At 39.4% G+C, this 15,190-nt stretch overlaps 3 protein-coding genes and 1 pseudogene across 6 annotated transcripts; 3 read left to right on the top strand and 1 right to left on the bottom strand.

The window, feature by feature from the left end:
• Positions 1-288: 288 nt before the first annotated feature.
• Positions 289-1,103, top strand: LOC110764780 (PLAT domain-containing protein 3 pseudogene; annotated as a pseudogene). The gene is made up of 2 exons (XR_015833728.1): positions 289-443; positions 627-1,103. The product of XR_015833728.1 is annotated as a PLAT domain-containing protein 3 pseudogene (transcript).
• Positions 1,104-2,752: 1,649 nt separating this feature from the next.
• LOC110764662 (splicing factor-like protein) lies at positions 2,753-6,443 on the top strand. The gene is made up of 2 exons (XM_021967674.2): positions 2,753-5,288; positions 6,100-6,443. The coding sequence occupies exon 1, from the start codon at positions 2,852-2,854 to the stop codon at positions 5,264-5,266; it is 2,415 nt and encodes an 804-aa protein (XP_021823366.1). The 5' UTR covers positions 2,753-2,851; the 3' UTR covers positions 5,267-5,288; positions 6,100-6,443.
• Positions 6,444-9,304: 2,861 nt separating this feature from the next.
• On the top strand, positions 9,305-12,565 carry LOC110764733 (RNA polymerase III RPC4). Of its 2 annotated transcripts, none has more exons than XM_021967750.2 (9): positions 9,305-9,464; positions 9,573-9,625; positions 9,730-9,796; positions 10,703-10,742; positions 11,020-11,252; positions 11,358-11,421; positions 11,567-11,652; positions 11,764-12,000; positions 12,158-12,565. In XM_021967750.2, exons 1-9 carry the CDS (start codon positions 9,423-9,425, stop codon positions 12,305-12,307), a joined length of 972 nt encoding a protein of 323 aa, XP_021823442.1. In that variant the 5' UTR covers positions 9,305-9,422; the 3' UTR covers positions 12,308-12,565. The 2 variants fall into 2 exon arrangements, with proteins under 2 accessions (XP_021823442.1, XP_021823441.1); XM_021967749.2 differs by having other exon boundaries at positions 9,306-9,464; positions 11,564-11,652.
• Positions 12,566-12,755: 190 nt separating this feature from the next.
• On the bottom strand, positions 12,756-15,132 carry LOC110764731 (uncharacterized). 2 transcript variants are annotated; one of them, XM_021967748.2, is made up of 4 exons: positions 14,391-15,132; positions 14,047-14,284; positions 13,677-13,770; positions 12,756-13,294 (listed from the first exon to the last, which is right to left on the bottom strand). In XM_021967748.2, the coding sequence occupies exons 1-4, from the start codon at positions 14,843-14,845 to the stop codon at positions 13,020-13,022; spliced, it is 1,062 nt and encodes a 353-aa protein (XP_021823440.1). In that variant the 5' UTR covers positions 14,846-15,132; the 3' UTR covers positions 12,756-13,019. The 2 variants fall into 2 exon arrangements, with proteins under 2 accessions (XP_021823440.1, XP_021823439.1); XM_021967747.2 differs by having other exon boundaries at positions 14,047-14,293; positions 14,391-15,127.
• Positions 15,133-15,190: the final 58 nt, after the last annotated feature.

Raw genomic sequence — 15,190 nt, forward strand, 5'->3', positions numbered from 1 at the left:
CACCTAAAGCCTACACAAGTCAACACCTTTCTGTTACCATCAAAGCACCTGCAACTTTATTTACATTTCAATTTTCAACCAAAATAGATTTAGAAATATATAGATTTATTAAAAAGAAAAAAATAATAACTTGCGAGATCTTCCAAATTGGAGCCATTTAAAGCATAAACGAAATCTAAGAAGTCAATAATACCCCTTTTTTTTTTTTACCATAGTACCATTACCATACATAGGTACATCTATATATATAGGTACACTTCCACTAGTAGGTTAGAGGTACTGGGCCAATACTCCATGATCTACCCCTTCTCCGTTCTCAGTCTCACGTCCTCAAATTTATGCATCTAATTAGCAAGTTGAGGGCAAAAATGTCGAGCCGCCGCATCACGTTAACCCTGATCATGATCACTCTCTTCCTCTCTACAGCATCTGGTGATTCTCATGTGAGTATAATCAATTATCCCATATATTCAGCTACACTTTTTTGTTAACCACTCTAATCTTTGGTAGAAACTCCTCCATATCTCAATTCTCAAACCCCACAATTGTTGATTATTTATGGATTATGGCATGTTTACTTACAAGTAATATGAACATATGATTTTTTATTGAATCTTGATATGCAGGACAAATGTGTGTACACCATTTACATAAAAACAGGGTCACTCATGAAGGCTGGTACAGACTCAAAGATAAGCCTGAGCCTTGGAGACTTCTCGGGCCGCTCAGTATGGGTGCCGGATCTTGAGTCCTGGGGCCTAATGAGCCCATACTACGATTACTTTGAGCGTGGCAATCTAGACGTATTTAGTGTACGTGGTCCATGCATGGATGGACCCGTTTGCCGGCTCAGCCTCACATGTGATGGGTCCGGGGCGCACCCGGGCTGGTACTGCGACCACGTGGAGGTCGCCACCACGGGACCTGACACTGGATGTTCGAAATCAATGTTTTATGTTCAACAGTGGTTGTCTAGTGATGTTCCTCCATTTGAGCTCACTGCTAGTGTTGATGCGTGTAATCCCTGGAATATTAACGCTGTTGCGGATGAGCAGGGGAAATGTGGGAAGTTTGTTGTGGTCAATCCCTCAAGATATGAATAATTATATGACCATTTCAATGAGGGAGGGAGGGAGGGTTGAGAAATATTTGGTGCTTTGTTTTGTTGGGAATTAATTCGATGTTTTGGATCCTTTAATGTTTTTGTTCCTAACTTGTATTGCTGGACTCTTTTGTTCCTAAATTCTTTCATGAAATTATGTTACCAACCACTAACAAGTTTTTATTAGGACTAAGACATGAAATTAGAATAAAGAACCTCAATCATATATATATTTATTTTTTTTGGTCTGAACCACGAGGTGGTCCTGGATGGGCCCCAACTATGGGTGGCACCTTCAAGCCTTAACCACAACCCAGACTAATCCCCGCTCACACCGCGTCGGCTCGTAAGGGGTAAAGTATTGGCCAAAGTGGTGACTCCATACTAGAGCGGGGATTGAACCCCTGACCTCTCTGAAGGAATGAGAGTGCCGAACCACTCACACCAACCACCTTGGTTAACCTCAATCATATTTTCAGTGTTGCCATTAGATCAACAATACATTTTTAGCATTATATCACTCACTAGATTAAGAACTAATTACTAATTACTTCGTAATTGTATTATAAACTTTTTAATTTAATGTTTTTCTTGATCATACTTATAATTTATAGAAAAGTTGATAGAAGTCCAAAAATCCAACCAATAGTTAGGTCTAGTTCTCGAATTATTGTTTGTTGATACAAGTCATTTGACTAGTTTGCCATGTATATTACATTCCATTTTTGACATGTTGACTTAATCTTTTGTATTTAACTGATTGGTATTTAAATTTTTTGTTCCTATTATATCCCTATTGTCTAAAACGGGTAAGATGAGGATTTATAGGCCATTAATGATTATATTTGATCATGTAATTAAAGGAATAATTACATTTTGAATGTAAATGTCAGACCTTCATTTTTTTCTTGTGCTTGATTTGTGCAAATTCCTATTTAACGTGGATTTTATTAATGCACATATTGTGCATAAATATGTTAATCCATTGCCACTTATTTTATTGTGTACTCCTTTTATTATTCGTTGATAATACAATTGCCCACTCATATACTATTATTGTTTTTTTCCCATCTTTTTATGTTTGTTTTAGGTTTTAATTTCATTGTTGTGTAGCTTTTTGTAGTATATAATGTTTTTTTTCCACTTTATGTACCTAAAGATAATAATGATTAAAATTTTCAATTGTTTCTCACCAATTGTCAAGTTGTGCTACTTGATGAACTACTACAAGAAGCTCGATACATTTGTTTCAATTATTATGTTGATTGGATCATTGGCAAAAGTGGAATTTTGTAATGTATTAGGGCATTTTATTACATCCACCATATGGTGCGAATTCAACGAATTTTGATACTATCAACTGATTTGTGTTGGTATGCCAACGTATTTTATATGTAAATGCAAAATCAGGAAAAAAGGATTTTATATTTATGGATATTTGGAAAAATTAAAGAAGAAAAATTCTAACTGTCGTTTAAAGACAGAATATAAACTCGATGTCAAATTCTAATTGTCGTTTAAAGACAGAAAACTCGATTGATCTCGCCTTTGCAGTTCTTTACTTATTGGGCCGGGCCTTGGTTGTTAGTTTTATTTCCCCCGTTTCACAATTGGATCTATCCTTCTATAAATACTTGGATACGCGTCGTCCCGCTCTTGTTTATCAAACCAAAATTTTCGTCTTTCGAGCGCATTCACATCTGGACTCTCTCCGGCACTCGAAACTCGAAGCTTCTCCAATCTCAAGCCATGGAGACTCTCCAATCAAACCCTAACCCTCCTCCAATCGAAGCTCTAGATCCTCAACCCCCTACTTTTTCTAATCTGTCTACTGAAACCGCACCCTCCTACGATCTCAAACCTCCTCCCCCTCCGGAAACCCTAGTCTCAGATTATAAGGACCCATCTCCACCATCTCCCTCTGAAACCCTAGCTTCCAATGCTCAAAACCCCGCCCAAATTCCCCAGACTGGTACTGAGAATGGTAATTCAAACGACGGCAGCAAGACGCTTGCTCTCAGGCCCGATATCCAAAAGCCGCTGCTGTCGGAGAATGGATTGACCAACACCCATAGTGGCACCGACAGAGATGGCTCCGGCGGGGAGGAGGAGACGACGAGCAGGCGCCGCCGCCGCAGCCGGTGGGACCCTCAGCCCGAGTCAGACAACCAGAGTGGTGGCGGCGAGTCGGGTAGCGGCCCGAGGAAGAGGAAGTCGCGGTGGGCGGATGAGGAGCCGAAGCCGGTGATTCAGCTACCGGATTTCATGGGAGGTATTGAGTTTGATCCAGAAATTCAAGCTTTGAATAGTAGGCTTCTTGAGATTAGTCGAATGCTGTCTTCTGGTTTGCCTTTGGATGATCGTCCCGAAGGGGCCCGGTCTCCTTCACCGGAACCTATATATGATAATATGGGAATTAGGATTAATACTAGAGAGTTCCGTGCCCGTGAGAGGTTGAACAAAGAGAGACAGGAAATTATTGCTCAGATTATTAAGAGGAACCCTGCGTTTAAGCCTCCAGCTGATTACAGGCCGCCTAAGCTTCAGAAGAAGCTTTACATACCAATGAAAGAATATCCGGGTTATAATTTTATTGGTCTTATCATTGGCCCGAGGGGTAATACCCAGAAGAGGATGGAGAAAGAAACTGGTGCAAAAATTGTCATTAGGGGTAAAGGGTCGGTGAAAGAGGGTAGGCTGCAACAGAAGAGGGATTTGAAACCTGACCCTTCTGAGAATGAGGACTTGCATGTTTTGGTTGAGGCGGATACGCAAGACGCACTTGATGCTGCGGCTGGGATGGTGGAGAAGCTCTTGCAGCCTGTGGATGAGGTGTTGAATGAGCATAAGAGGCAACAACTTAGGGAACTTGCGGCCTTGAATGGGACAATAAGGGATGAGGAGTATTGTAGGTTGTGTGGTGAACCGGGGCACCGTCAGTATGCATGTCCATCACGGACTTCGACCTTTAAGAGTGATGTTCTTTGTAAGATATGTGGTGATGGTGGGCATCCAACCATTGATTGTCCAGTGAAGGGTACAACTGGGAAGAAAATGGACGATGAGTATCAGAACTTTTTGGCTGAGTTAGGTGGGACAGTTCCTGAATCTGCAACTAAGCAGACCAGTACATTGGCTCTTGGCCCAGGCAATAGTTCAGTAAGCAATCCTCCTTGGGCTAACAGCGCTGGGAGTGCTAGCAGTGCATCATCACATCCAGGCTTGGGATCAGTTGGAATCAAGCCTACCAAGGAATACGATGACACAAATTTGTACATCGGATACTTGCCACCTACTCTTGATGATGATGGTTTGATCCGATTGTTTTCACCTTTTGGTGATATTGTGATGGCCAAAGTTATTAAGGACCGGATTACCGGATTGAGTAAAGGTTATGGTTTTGTGAAGTATGCAGACGTTCAAATGGCTAATAATGCTATTGCAAGCATGAACGGTTTTCGCCTGGATCAGCGAACCATTGCTGTCAGAGTTGCCGGCAAGCCTCCACAGCCTGTTGTGCCTCCTGGACCTCCAGCATCGACAATGCCCACGTACCCTGTCTCTCTCCAGCCTGTTGGTGCCTATCCATCCCAGCAATTTACCTCAGGTGGTCCTCTTGGGAATGCACCACCTACTAACTATGCGGGTACACCTGTTCCATGGGGACCCCCTGTTCCTCCTCCTTATGCTCCTTATGCTCCTCCTCCGCCTCCTCCCCCCGGTTCAACCATGTATCCTCCTCCCATGCATGGTCAACCTATGGCTGCTTACGGTGCACGATACCCTCCTCCCCCTGGTGCACCATCTCAACCCGTGACCTCTAGTGAAACACAACAAAGTTATCCCCCTCCGGGAGTTCAATCTGAAAACAGTACCTCTATGCAATCTGTACCAACTAATATGTACGGGGGCTCAGCAATGCCACCAAATGGCCAACATTCTTATCCTGCATCTTCGTATGGTTACTCATCTTACTACAATGCAGTTCCACCACCACCTCCTCCCCCTGCCCCTGTACCTGGATCAACTGCAGACCAATCCCAGAGCATTGGTAATGTGCCATGGGCCACAAATCCTCCGGTTCCTCCTCCAGCTTCTTCTGCAGAGAAGACAGCCTATGGCGCAGATGCAGAGTATGAGAAGTTCATGGCGGAAATGAAATGATGCGGTCCCTCATTGTTGATAGGTATGCACTGCACATTTTTGTTTCACTATTGGTTATAGAAATTATTTTTGGTATCTTTTACATGATTAATTGTTGCTTTGCCCATACGTTCATCCACTTGAACTAGCTGGGCTATCCATTTCTACAAAAAAATTGAACCAGTAAAAAAAAAAGCCCCTCAACTATGGAGACTTTTGTATCTGGGACTCAGAAGGAGTTTATAACTTCATCAGTCTCTCCCTTGCTCCCTCCTGCTTGTGTGAGTGGGTGGGTGAAGGATGTGTATTGTCTTTTGATTTACTTTATAGTTTTTGAATTTTTTTTATTTTTGTTTTACAACGGGACTTTCACTTGGTCTTTTCTATATATGAAGGTTGTTTACGGAAAACAGATGATCATGCCATCATTGTAAGTATGTGATTCCCCAGGATAGTTCTGGATATCTATCCCTGGCTCTTGCACAATTGTGGTTCTCATTTTGTTAAGTAATGTCACCGATTTATTCTAATGTGTGACAGAAGCTAACATGAGCCCCCTTCGCCTCCCCTCTGGCTGGAAAGGAAGACATATTTTATAACGAATACGTTTTCTTGGTGCTTTTTCTTTTCTGTTTTGTTGTATCACCCTGAAAGGCCTTGTTATGCAGGGATGTCTTAAAGACGCATGGATAGGATTACATTTATAGTTTCCATTCTTATTTTGGGAGGAGTTACATATTTATATTTTATCTGTTGTCAATTTGCACTTACATGAAGTCGCTGCATCATTCATTTATATGTTGCTTTTACAGTACTTGACACTTCTCCATTGCCATTATGTAAAATTTTGACAGGACTGATGTTTCTTGGAGCTCTTGTGAACCTGATTTCTTACCTCTTGCCATGACTTTGTTGAAGTTTGGGACTCACATCTTTAACCTTGCTGTAATGTTATGACCTTTGCAGAGACTTGGGCTGGAACTTCAGTTGATCGGTTTCATGTTGGAAAAGCCATTTTTAAACAATATGATTCGTTTTATTTGGGAGCTTATGTTGCACGTAATTTTTTTTATTTTGCTGGTTTCTTACTAATGTCTCTGTTTCAAAGTTCAGTCTGAACGCCCATTATTTGGCACTGATGGTTTATGATGTTATGTTGATTTAGTGGGTTGCATAACTAGTTTGTTGTTTGCCCTAACTGTTTTGTCTCTCTAGTTTTTATTGTAATTCAATTTTTACCTTGAGGACCCTAAGTTTTTCCGACTGCCATGGTGCTGAAGCTGCTCCAATGATGCAGTTATCATTCCATTTTAGAAGGTAATCATGCCTTACAACTTGACATTCTCGGTAGGTGGAAGATATGCCGTCTTATGTTTTTCTTATATTAACTGCATTTCCATATGATACAATGGGATTTGATGTCCTTTTCCAGTTTTTCTTTCGCAGGTAAAAGAAACCATTCCTAATTGGTTATAGCTTATTTTTTAATGTCCAGAATTTTGGTGATGTCTATGGTTTGGCTCCATTAATTTTTACAATTGTATTGGCATCTTAAAAAACCTTACTCCTGATTGTAGCCTATATTGTGAAGCTTTGAGTGTTGCTATGTTTTGTTGAGGTAGAAAGAGGTCCATGCTGGTGTGTTCGAAATAGTCCATATTGGTGTATTCGAAATGATCCATGTTGTTGCAATTAGTAGAGAGGCTTAGGCTACAACAGATTTTTGTTGGTTTTGGGATGAACAATGGCTGATAAATAGTTTATTGCAGTAGATTTTTTCTGACAACAGTATTTGATATCCTGCAACTATGCTGATGAGGATTGGGGCAAGGAGTTGGGTTGTAGCATTTTGACAGACTAGTTGTTAGATTTTAAGTTTCTGATTATAACTATGACCTGGGGCTGGAGATAAATAAACTTGGGACGATCACAAGAAAGTAGAACATTTTCCAATTAAGGCTCTTGGACTCATATTAACGTCTTTGCCATGTGCATCTAAGGTCCTTTTCTCTGTCCCAATAATTTTGTAATCCAGTTGAGTGAGTGATTTGTGATGGATTGGTTACTGTTTTCAAGGGTTGGACAACAAAATAGCTGACTGGTTGGGATGGAGGGTTTAAGTTCCTTTTGTTTGCATTTTTGGTCAGCAGTTTAAAGCATGAGTCAAAACTCAGTGCTTGGCTTTGGTTGCTATTTTTTCTAATCTGGTTTCCTCCCTGATTTAAATGAAGAGAGTTACATTTCAACTTTTCTTTTCTTTTTATTTTTCTTTTACTTCTTATTCTTTTATGTTTCTTTTTACTCTCTTCTTTCCACTTAAATGGAAATTTACACTGTTCTACTTTCTCTATGGCAATTGCTGTCTAAATGAATCCAGCTTAGGAAGTCAAAACCAGCAATGGACTGGTTTTTTCAAATCCTATGAGACGATTGTTTTTGTGAGGTTTTCTTACACCAATTATATGATCATCATGGTCCTTCCACTAATTAGCAACTATGAATACGTTTGCATCTATATCGATTGTTTTGACATGTGATTTGTGTATGTGTACAGTAAGAGTGTTTGTATAGGAATTTACATCTTAATTTTGTCTTGAACATTTGAACAAACAGACGGCCTACAGAATTTTTGTTTTAATCCCTGACATGCGTGGCCTCCATCAATGGTGAATTACTAACCCTGTCTGCAGATGAGCAATCACATGACTCGGACTTAGTTAATTTTTCAGGTTAAGTGATGTATCGAAGTTGAGTTGATCAACCACTGAATGTAATGTTCACAATCCTAACGCAAATGTGTATATATATACTAGGCAGTGAGCATTTACTTTTACAGGGTTTTTCATTATCAAATTTATGCAAGGCGGATGCTGTTTCTAGCTTTGCGGATCCTCTTGGATGAAGCCGCTAGATAATATACATCACAATTATAGTGCACTTTCACAGCCCAAAAGGGCCGCCTTAGAATCATGTTTCTCTTCTTGCCAGGCTCAGGGCTGTCAGTGAGCAGGCAAATTGTGAATCTTGTAGGCTGTTCTTGTACAATCACAGCAATATTAACCAGTTTTCTAAAAGTTTTGGCTTCATGCTCAGCTTTTACTTGAACGTTCAAACCCTATTTTGTTGTCTCAACTGGTTGTATTCGTAGGAAATGAAATGGTATGGCAGCCTATTCTGAGTTGTATTGCGTCTATCATGCGGTTTATAGTAGAACGAGAGATTGGATCCTACCCATAATTTGAATTGAACTTGGAATTTACCACCCCTCAACTTTTAAAAGGGCTGGGGTTCGGTTGAAGTGAAGACACTTTCAAATAGGTAGAGGTTCGCTATTTTTTCAACAGTTTCTATTGCTTTGTTAAATAATACAAGCGTGAAACAAATCATTCGTAATCAAGCAAGCGTTTAACCCTGACGGGTTTTAACTTCACCACCTTTTCATTTTCATGCAGTTGTATTGCTATATAACCATGTAAGTTGAGGATGTTGCAGAGAATCGTGGCTGAACCATGGTAGATTTCTAGTACAAGAAAAAGAGTCTCCCCCAAAAAACCAAAAAGGGGCTCCACATGAATTCACTGATGGAGCTGCCAAGAAAATCATTTTCTAGTAGTGAACCCTAATTCTTCACCATGAATATTGGAAACTATTAGAACGGCTTGTTATGGCGATGACTGAGGGCCTAGTGAAACCACTCAAGATGCTCACCTTCCTCATTAATCTTTTGGGCGCCGTTTAGTTCGAGAAAATTTTTTGATGAGAAATAAGAGTACTTCCACCCCTCCTGCAAAGCCAAACTGCACCAGATGCCATGTTTTTTCCCCTTCAGCTTTTCTTTTCCCCAATCAAGTTACTATAGGAATTTGGGAAGGGGTTTTTTTATTTTTTATTTTTTTTACCGAAAGGAATTTGGGAAGTTCGAGTACCTAGTTTGCCGAAAGGAAAATGGGCTTCATTAATGACAATTCATCTGTTGACACGTGGCGTTACTGGTTATTCAAGAAAATTCCCACGGTTAAGTATTGAAATTTAAGGGTTTCTATCAAACAACAACTAACAGCGTAGTTGTAAAGTCTTTTCGTTTCTCTCAGCGCCAAGGTTCGAACCTCGCCGGTTTCTTGTTTTTTTGTTCCTTCTCCATTTTCATTTTTCTCCTTCTTCTTCGTCCAGAAAAACCATGGATAAGGATAACGACGGGTCATCTGGTCGTCCGAGAACGGTAACAACCAGCTCTCTCTATAATCAATTTTCTTCTTCAATTTCACTACAATTCCATCTTAGATCTGAATTCTTGCCCTGATTTTTTCTTGGTTCTTTTTTTTTTTAGCACAAGTTTATACCGAAAGGTCGCAAAAAGACCGGAGCACCTGTGCCCGCACCGTATTTCTCAAAAACCCTTCCCTTCAAATCCCCTTTCATTTCAATTCTTGGAAATATTTAACATGAATTTTTCTTTTAACGTTTTGTGCTGGGAATCAATGCAGTGAGGATGGTGATAATGACGATGGTGAAAAAGCCAGAAAGGCCGAGGATCTGCTTCGTCAGTTCAATGTAAGCTTATCTTTTCTTTCTTCAACTAAACATTTTCTGTCCGTAATGATTTTTTATGCTCAACAATTTCTTCGTGTGTGTTTTGATGGAGTTACTTATTCATTTGTTATTTGATGTTTTTTGGGGCTGTTTAATAAATAATGATGATGTAAAATGTAAATTTTCCTTTTTATCTTCTTTTTAAAATTATTATTATTATTTTTTATATATAAAAAGATTAGCTTTGGGATTGATTAAAATTAACTAAACACCAAAGGCTCTGTTTGGTTGTTCAGAAAGGGTTGGCGGTGTGAAATCTACAGTTTGGGTCGTATGGTGTGTTTGGTTGCGCTATCAAGATAAGACAATATGGATATTTTTGGGTTGGTCTATACCTTTGTTTTGGGGATGCTTTTGGATATCTAGACAGAAAAGAGAAGGAAAGAAAACAAAAGATTTTCCTTTAGGGTTGGCAGAAAAGATCAAATGAAAAGACCAACTTGATGTTGGAGATGTAATCACAAATTTTCTTTTCTTCGTTCCTTGTAAAAAATGGAAGGCAATGTTGTTTGGTGAAAAATGCAAGTTTTGATTGATTGTTAAGACACTTGCAATATGAGCTTTAACTCACTTCCAATAACCCATTTGTAGCATTTTGAAAGGAAAAAGAATTCACCTTCCATGCATGTTCACTTGTTCAATTGATCTCAGTAGATCAGTAGCCAGGCGACTTCCCCAGTTTTGCCAATATGTGCAGCTGAATGTGATTGTGAACTTTATAACCTTGAGTTACTCTTACGTTTTCATGATATCTATTTTGCATTGGAAATTGTCAATAGAATGTGATATTGGATAATTCGGCTTTATCATCTTTCAGTAATGTATATATACTGAACAGATAATTGATTTTTATCCTTGCATTTACAGGAGAATCTCCAGAGACGGGGGGCTAAAGTCGAAAAGAAATGTAATTTCTCATTAACTCTGCTTTCATATTATAAACGTGACATATTATCTGTCATGTTGCTTATAATTATTAGATTTTCTTTAATATTATAAGTAGTTGTTCTCTGCTTGTTAAATTTCATAGGAATAGGAAAGCATGTTCTTGATGGCTGAGTAGCTGAATAGGATGGATATTACCAATCCAAATATCCAGATGGAGAGGAGTCTGAACTAGGTTAATTACTTCTTAAGATCATATTGGATCAGCTTTCGATTGACGTTTGCTATTCAAACTGCAGCTTCAGTGAGAGTTGCATTTGGTCCAGGAGCAGATATATCCTCAACATCTATTAGAACATATGGAACTGCAAAGGATTGTAATACTGGCAAAAGCAGCAGCTCAGTACTCGTAGACTCTGATGATGATCAAAGTCTACCAACTTTGCCTGAAGTTGGAAAAGATGTGTCCATGGAAGATGCTACTGATGTAGCACCTCTTCAGACTGTGAAGCAAAGATATACAGAATGTTGGGTAAGAACACAAACCACCACCCCACCCCTTCCCCCAAGTAACTCTCTCTACATCTCGTATCTTCTCTCTCTCACCAAGTATCTGGCTTCTCTGGTGCTTTTACAGGATTCTGAGACTACATACTATCCTACTACTCTCCCTCTAAGGAAGCCCAACTCTGGAGACCCAGGTAGTCTTTTTAATGGCACTTTTAATAATCTTAATCTTGTAATTCATAGATCTTATGATTTTTGCATTAGCAAAAATGTAATGATGATTTTCATTCTCATTTCCACTCTTAAGTGTTTACCATTTGCTTGTTTTTCTTTTAGAAGTCCTTAATGAGAATGAATTTGGGAAGGATGCCGAAAAAGAGTATGATGAGAGCACTATAAACCATGCTGCAGAACTTGGGCTGCTGGTGGGTATTAGATTAGTAGTATTAATGATAAACATATCCTCTCTGAAATCATACTGTTAACACTTAACAGAGTGATATATTTGATGGGATGTTACTAAAATTTGTTGACAGGAGGAAAAAGTGGAAGCAAGGATGTTGTTTGTTCAACTTCCTACCATTTTGCCACTGACCAAGCGATCAGCTACTGCAAAGGGAAAAGAGAAAGTTGGAAGCTCAACATCACTGGAGAGCACTGGTGCTCCAAAGAAGGGGTGTAGTTTGGAGGAGCTGCCCGGCGGATATATGGGTAAAATGCTAGTCTACAAGAGTGGAGCAATCAAGTTGAAGCTCGGAAATACCCTCTGTGATGTGAGTCGTAGCCATTCGCCTTAAAGCTAAAAGAAAACCATGATTATCAGTATAAATTTTTTTATCATCGTTTTTTCTAGTCATATATGTGTTCGTTATGAGCTACATTGGGGATGTTACAAAAATATTGTCTCTTTTGTGCTTATGGTATATGCAGGTTTCACCTGGTTCAGATTGTCTATGTGATGAAGATGTTGCGGTAATCAACACTCTGGAGAAGACATGTTGTGTTCTTGGAGGGATCAGCCACCGAGCTGTAGTAACTCCTAATGTAGATTCCCTCCTAAATGTGATTAGCTTGGATTAAGTGCAGCGATTTTAGTTGCCCGAATTCGAATTATGTGCAAATTGAGGTGTAAATGGGGGGAATTAAGCACATGAGAAATCTGGCAATGGTAGATCTGTAAAGGGAAAAGCTTAGTCTGAACATATTGCTAGAATTGCTGACGGTTCTAAGTGATGAAATGTGAACGGTTGTGGTAGGTGCAGCTAGTAGGTGATATTGGATCTATTTTAACCTTGACAAAATTTCTAGTAAAAAGACCAGGATATTATTCTCTTTCAATGATCTATTTTTCATTGTAAAATTCTAATTTTTACAAAAAGATTCAGGTGGTACGTTTTACAGGTAAACCCTAATATGATCAGAGAGAGGATCCATTATTATGCATCCACCTAATCTATTGCAAACCATGGAAATCATAGTTAAAACTTTAGAACCACCACCCAATAACCCTGTTTTAAGGGCTTGAGAATGCAAGCAAAACCTACGACTCACTTTCTTGGCAATGAACAAAATGTTAACTGATCAATCATCGGCATATTCAACAAAACATAGCTAAATATGCCACAAATCCCCATATTGCAGGCAACCTGCTAACTCCCATATGCCAGCTCTGGACGTTCATAACAAAGCATTTGAAATATAAAATGCATAACAGTGCAAAGGAGTGGAAAATTTCAACAGCAAGGCATCCATCCAATGGGGATATACTATCTGTGATGTCATCGGATTAGGGTCAAGCCTTGTGGCTTCGAGTAACCACCACAACCAAGAGGACCACAACGGAGAGCATGAACGATGTTCTCAGCTTCTCCTCAAAGCGATTGCTAGCTCCTGCATTCGCCTTCTCACTGCCTGGAGGTTGAATTAAGTCACCCAGGACCTTTGTAATTTTCTCAATTACTTCCATGACTTTCGACATGGTGTTTTGGAAGATCCACTTCACAATGTTCATTGCTTTATTTTTATCATCGGCGTCCTCATCAGTACTCTGGGAGCTATTGTCTTCAGCTGCATATTTTCAAACCAGCATTATTCATGTGTGCATTCATTGATCTTGTGAGCATTGAAAAGGTTTTCATCTCCCAGGTCCCAATTATTACATGATTTTCAGCTTAGTTAAATTAGAAGTCTAAAATTCATCAAACCCTCCCTATGTATTTTCAATGGAAGAATTGTCACGGAAACGAGCAAAACCTGATTTCAAGTTTATTGCTCTAAGCTACAAAATTCATCTTAATCTCAACATGGAACATACATTAACAAGAAAAACAGGTAACTAAAGCCAGGAAAACAACACCTAAAAGAGGCATCAACATATAAGATATAACAGAAGCTTAAAGATTAAAAAAAAAACTATCATAGTCCTTAGTGAAATTCATATCATACCAACCTGCATAGAAAGATTCCCTGAGCTCCCGCACCACCTCATTGTTCATCACAGCATCCCAAACTGCTCTATCAGATGACAATGAGATCACCATTCTCTACACAAGAAAATCAAAATACCCTTATCATAATTGTACAAAGTTCATATGATGAGATTAGACAGCACAAAAACAGGATACAGTATATTTCACCCTCTGCAAGGCTGCAAGGCAGAAGTGATTTGCAAAACAAATAATTAATTGTACAGAGTCAATGGTCTAAGTTGTTAAATTTATTTCTACTATGCAAACTACTATTCAGAAAATGAATAAATAAATAACTCTAATCTCATATAGTTTCTTTTTGGTAATATAAGGGTCAACAGAGATAGGGACCTGCACGGATGACTCAGTCTGCAATAAATGGAAAGCATCATAAACTCTCTCAGAAGCATGAGATTGCAACATCTTTGAATTACATAGATACGCAGAAGGCTCCATCCAATCTAACTCTGACCCAACTGAGGACACTCTGTCCACCAAACCAGCTGAGGCACTTGTGATTTGATCAGACACATCCCTCTCCAACTCAGAAGCATATTTATCCCTGATGAACTGGGCACGAGAAGAAGGACTGAAAACCCTACCAATTTCATGAAACAAGGCATTGTTATAACAGAAAAACAAAAAACCAAAAAGGATTGTAAATTGTATCAAAAACAAGAGTATGAGTTGTTTACTGTTGAAGGGCAGAGACAGCGTTTTGAACTTCATCCCTGGAAGGAACAGGCCCAAGAACAAAATCCTCAAGAAATCCATGTCTTCTCTCATCGCCTTCTTCACTGCTCCCATTATCCACAGTCACCCAATCAAAGTCATCAAAATGAGGAGAAGAAGGCCAGCTGGGTATGCCAGAATTGGCAGACAGAGGAAGGTTGTATGAAGCAAAAGGTGAAGTGGGTGAAGACAGAGAGAGGTTATTGGAGGAACTGGGTTTTTGGGTGTGCCTAGAAGTTGAAGTAGTTGCAGTAGTGGTGGTGTTAGTAGCAGAAGAATTAGAATTAGAAGAAGAAAGGGGTTCTTGCATTGGTGGGCCACCAGCAACACTTCTTGTGACTGCTGCTCTGCTCACAGCCCTGAACATGCTTCCTCCTCCTCCTCCTCCACCTCCCATGCTTTTTCCACCAAACATCATCTTCAGAGTTTCTTTTCTTATCTTTTTTCTTCACATACCTTCTCTCAGACTCAGACCCTGGATCTCTTGTCTTCTTCCTTTTCTATGCAATTGTAATCTAATCTTAGAGGCAGAGTTTGTGGGATCCCTTTATTTGTCTCTCTGAATCCTGCCTTTTCTATGCAATTGTAATCTAATCTTAGAGGCAGAGTTGTGGGATCCCTTTATTTGTCTCTCTGACTCCTGCTTTGTTTGATATTCTCGAGGACATGAATGGATAGGGTTATTTTAAAATGGAATGGTACAAAAGTTCCATTGGCGTCACACTTCTTATTTCTTGAATTGAAAGTGTTATAAAAAAATAAT

The sequence above is a fragment of the Prunus avium genome, chromosome 2, assembly GCF_965620075.1.
Source record: "Prunus avium chromosome 2, drPruAviu1.hap1.1, whole genome shotgun sequence".
NCBI lineage: Eukaryota > Viridiplantae > Streptophyta > Magnoliopsida > Rosales > Rosaceae > Prunus > Prunus avium.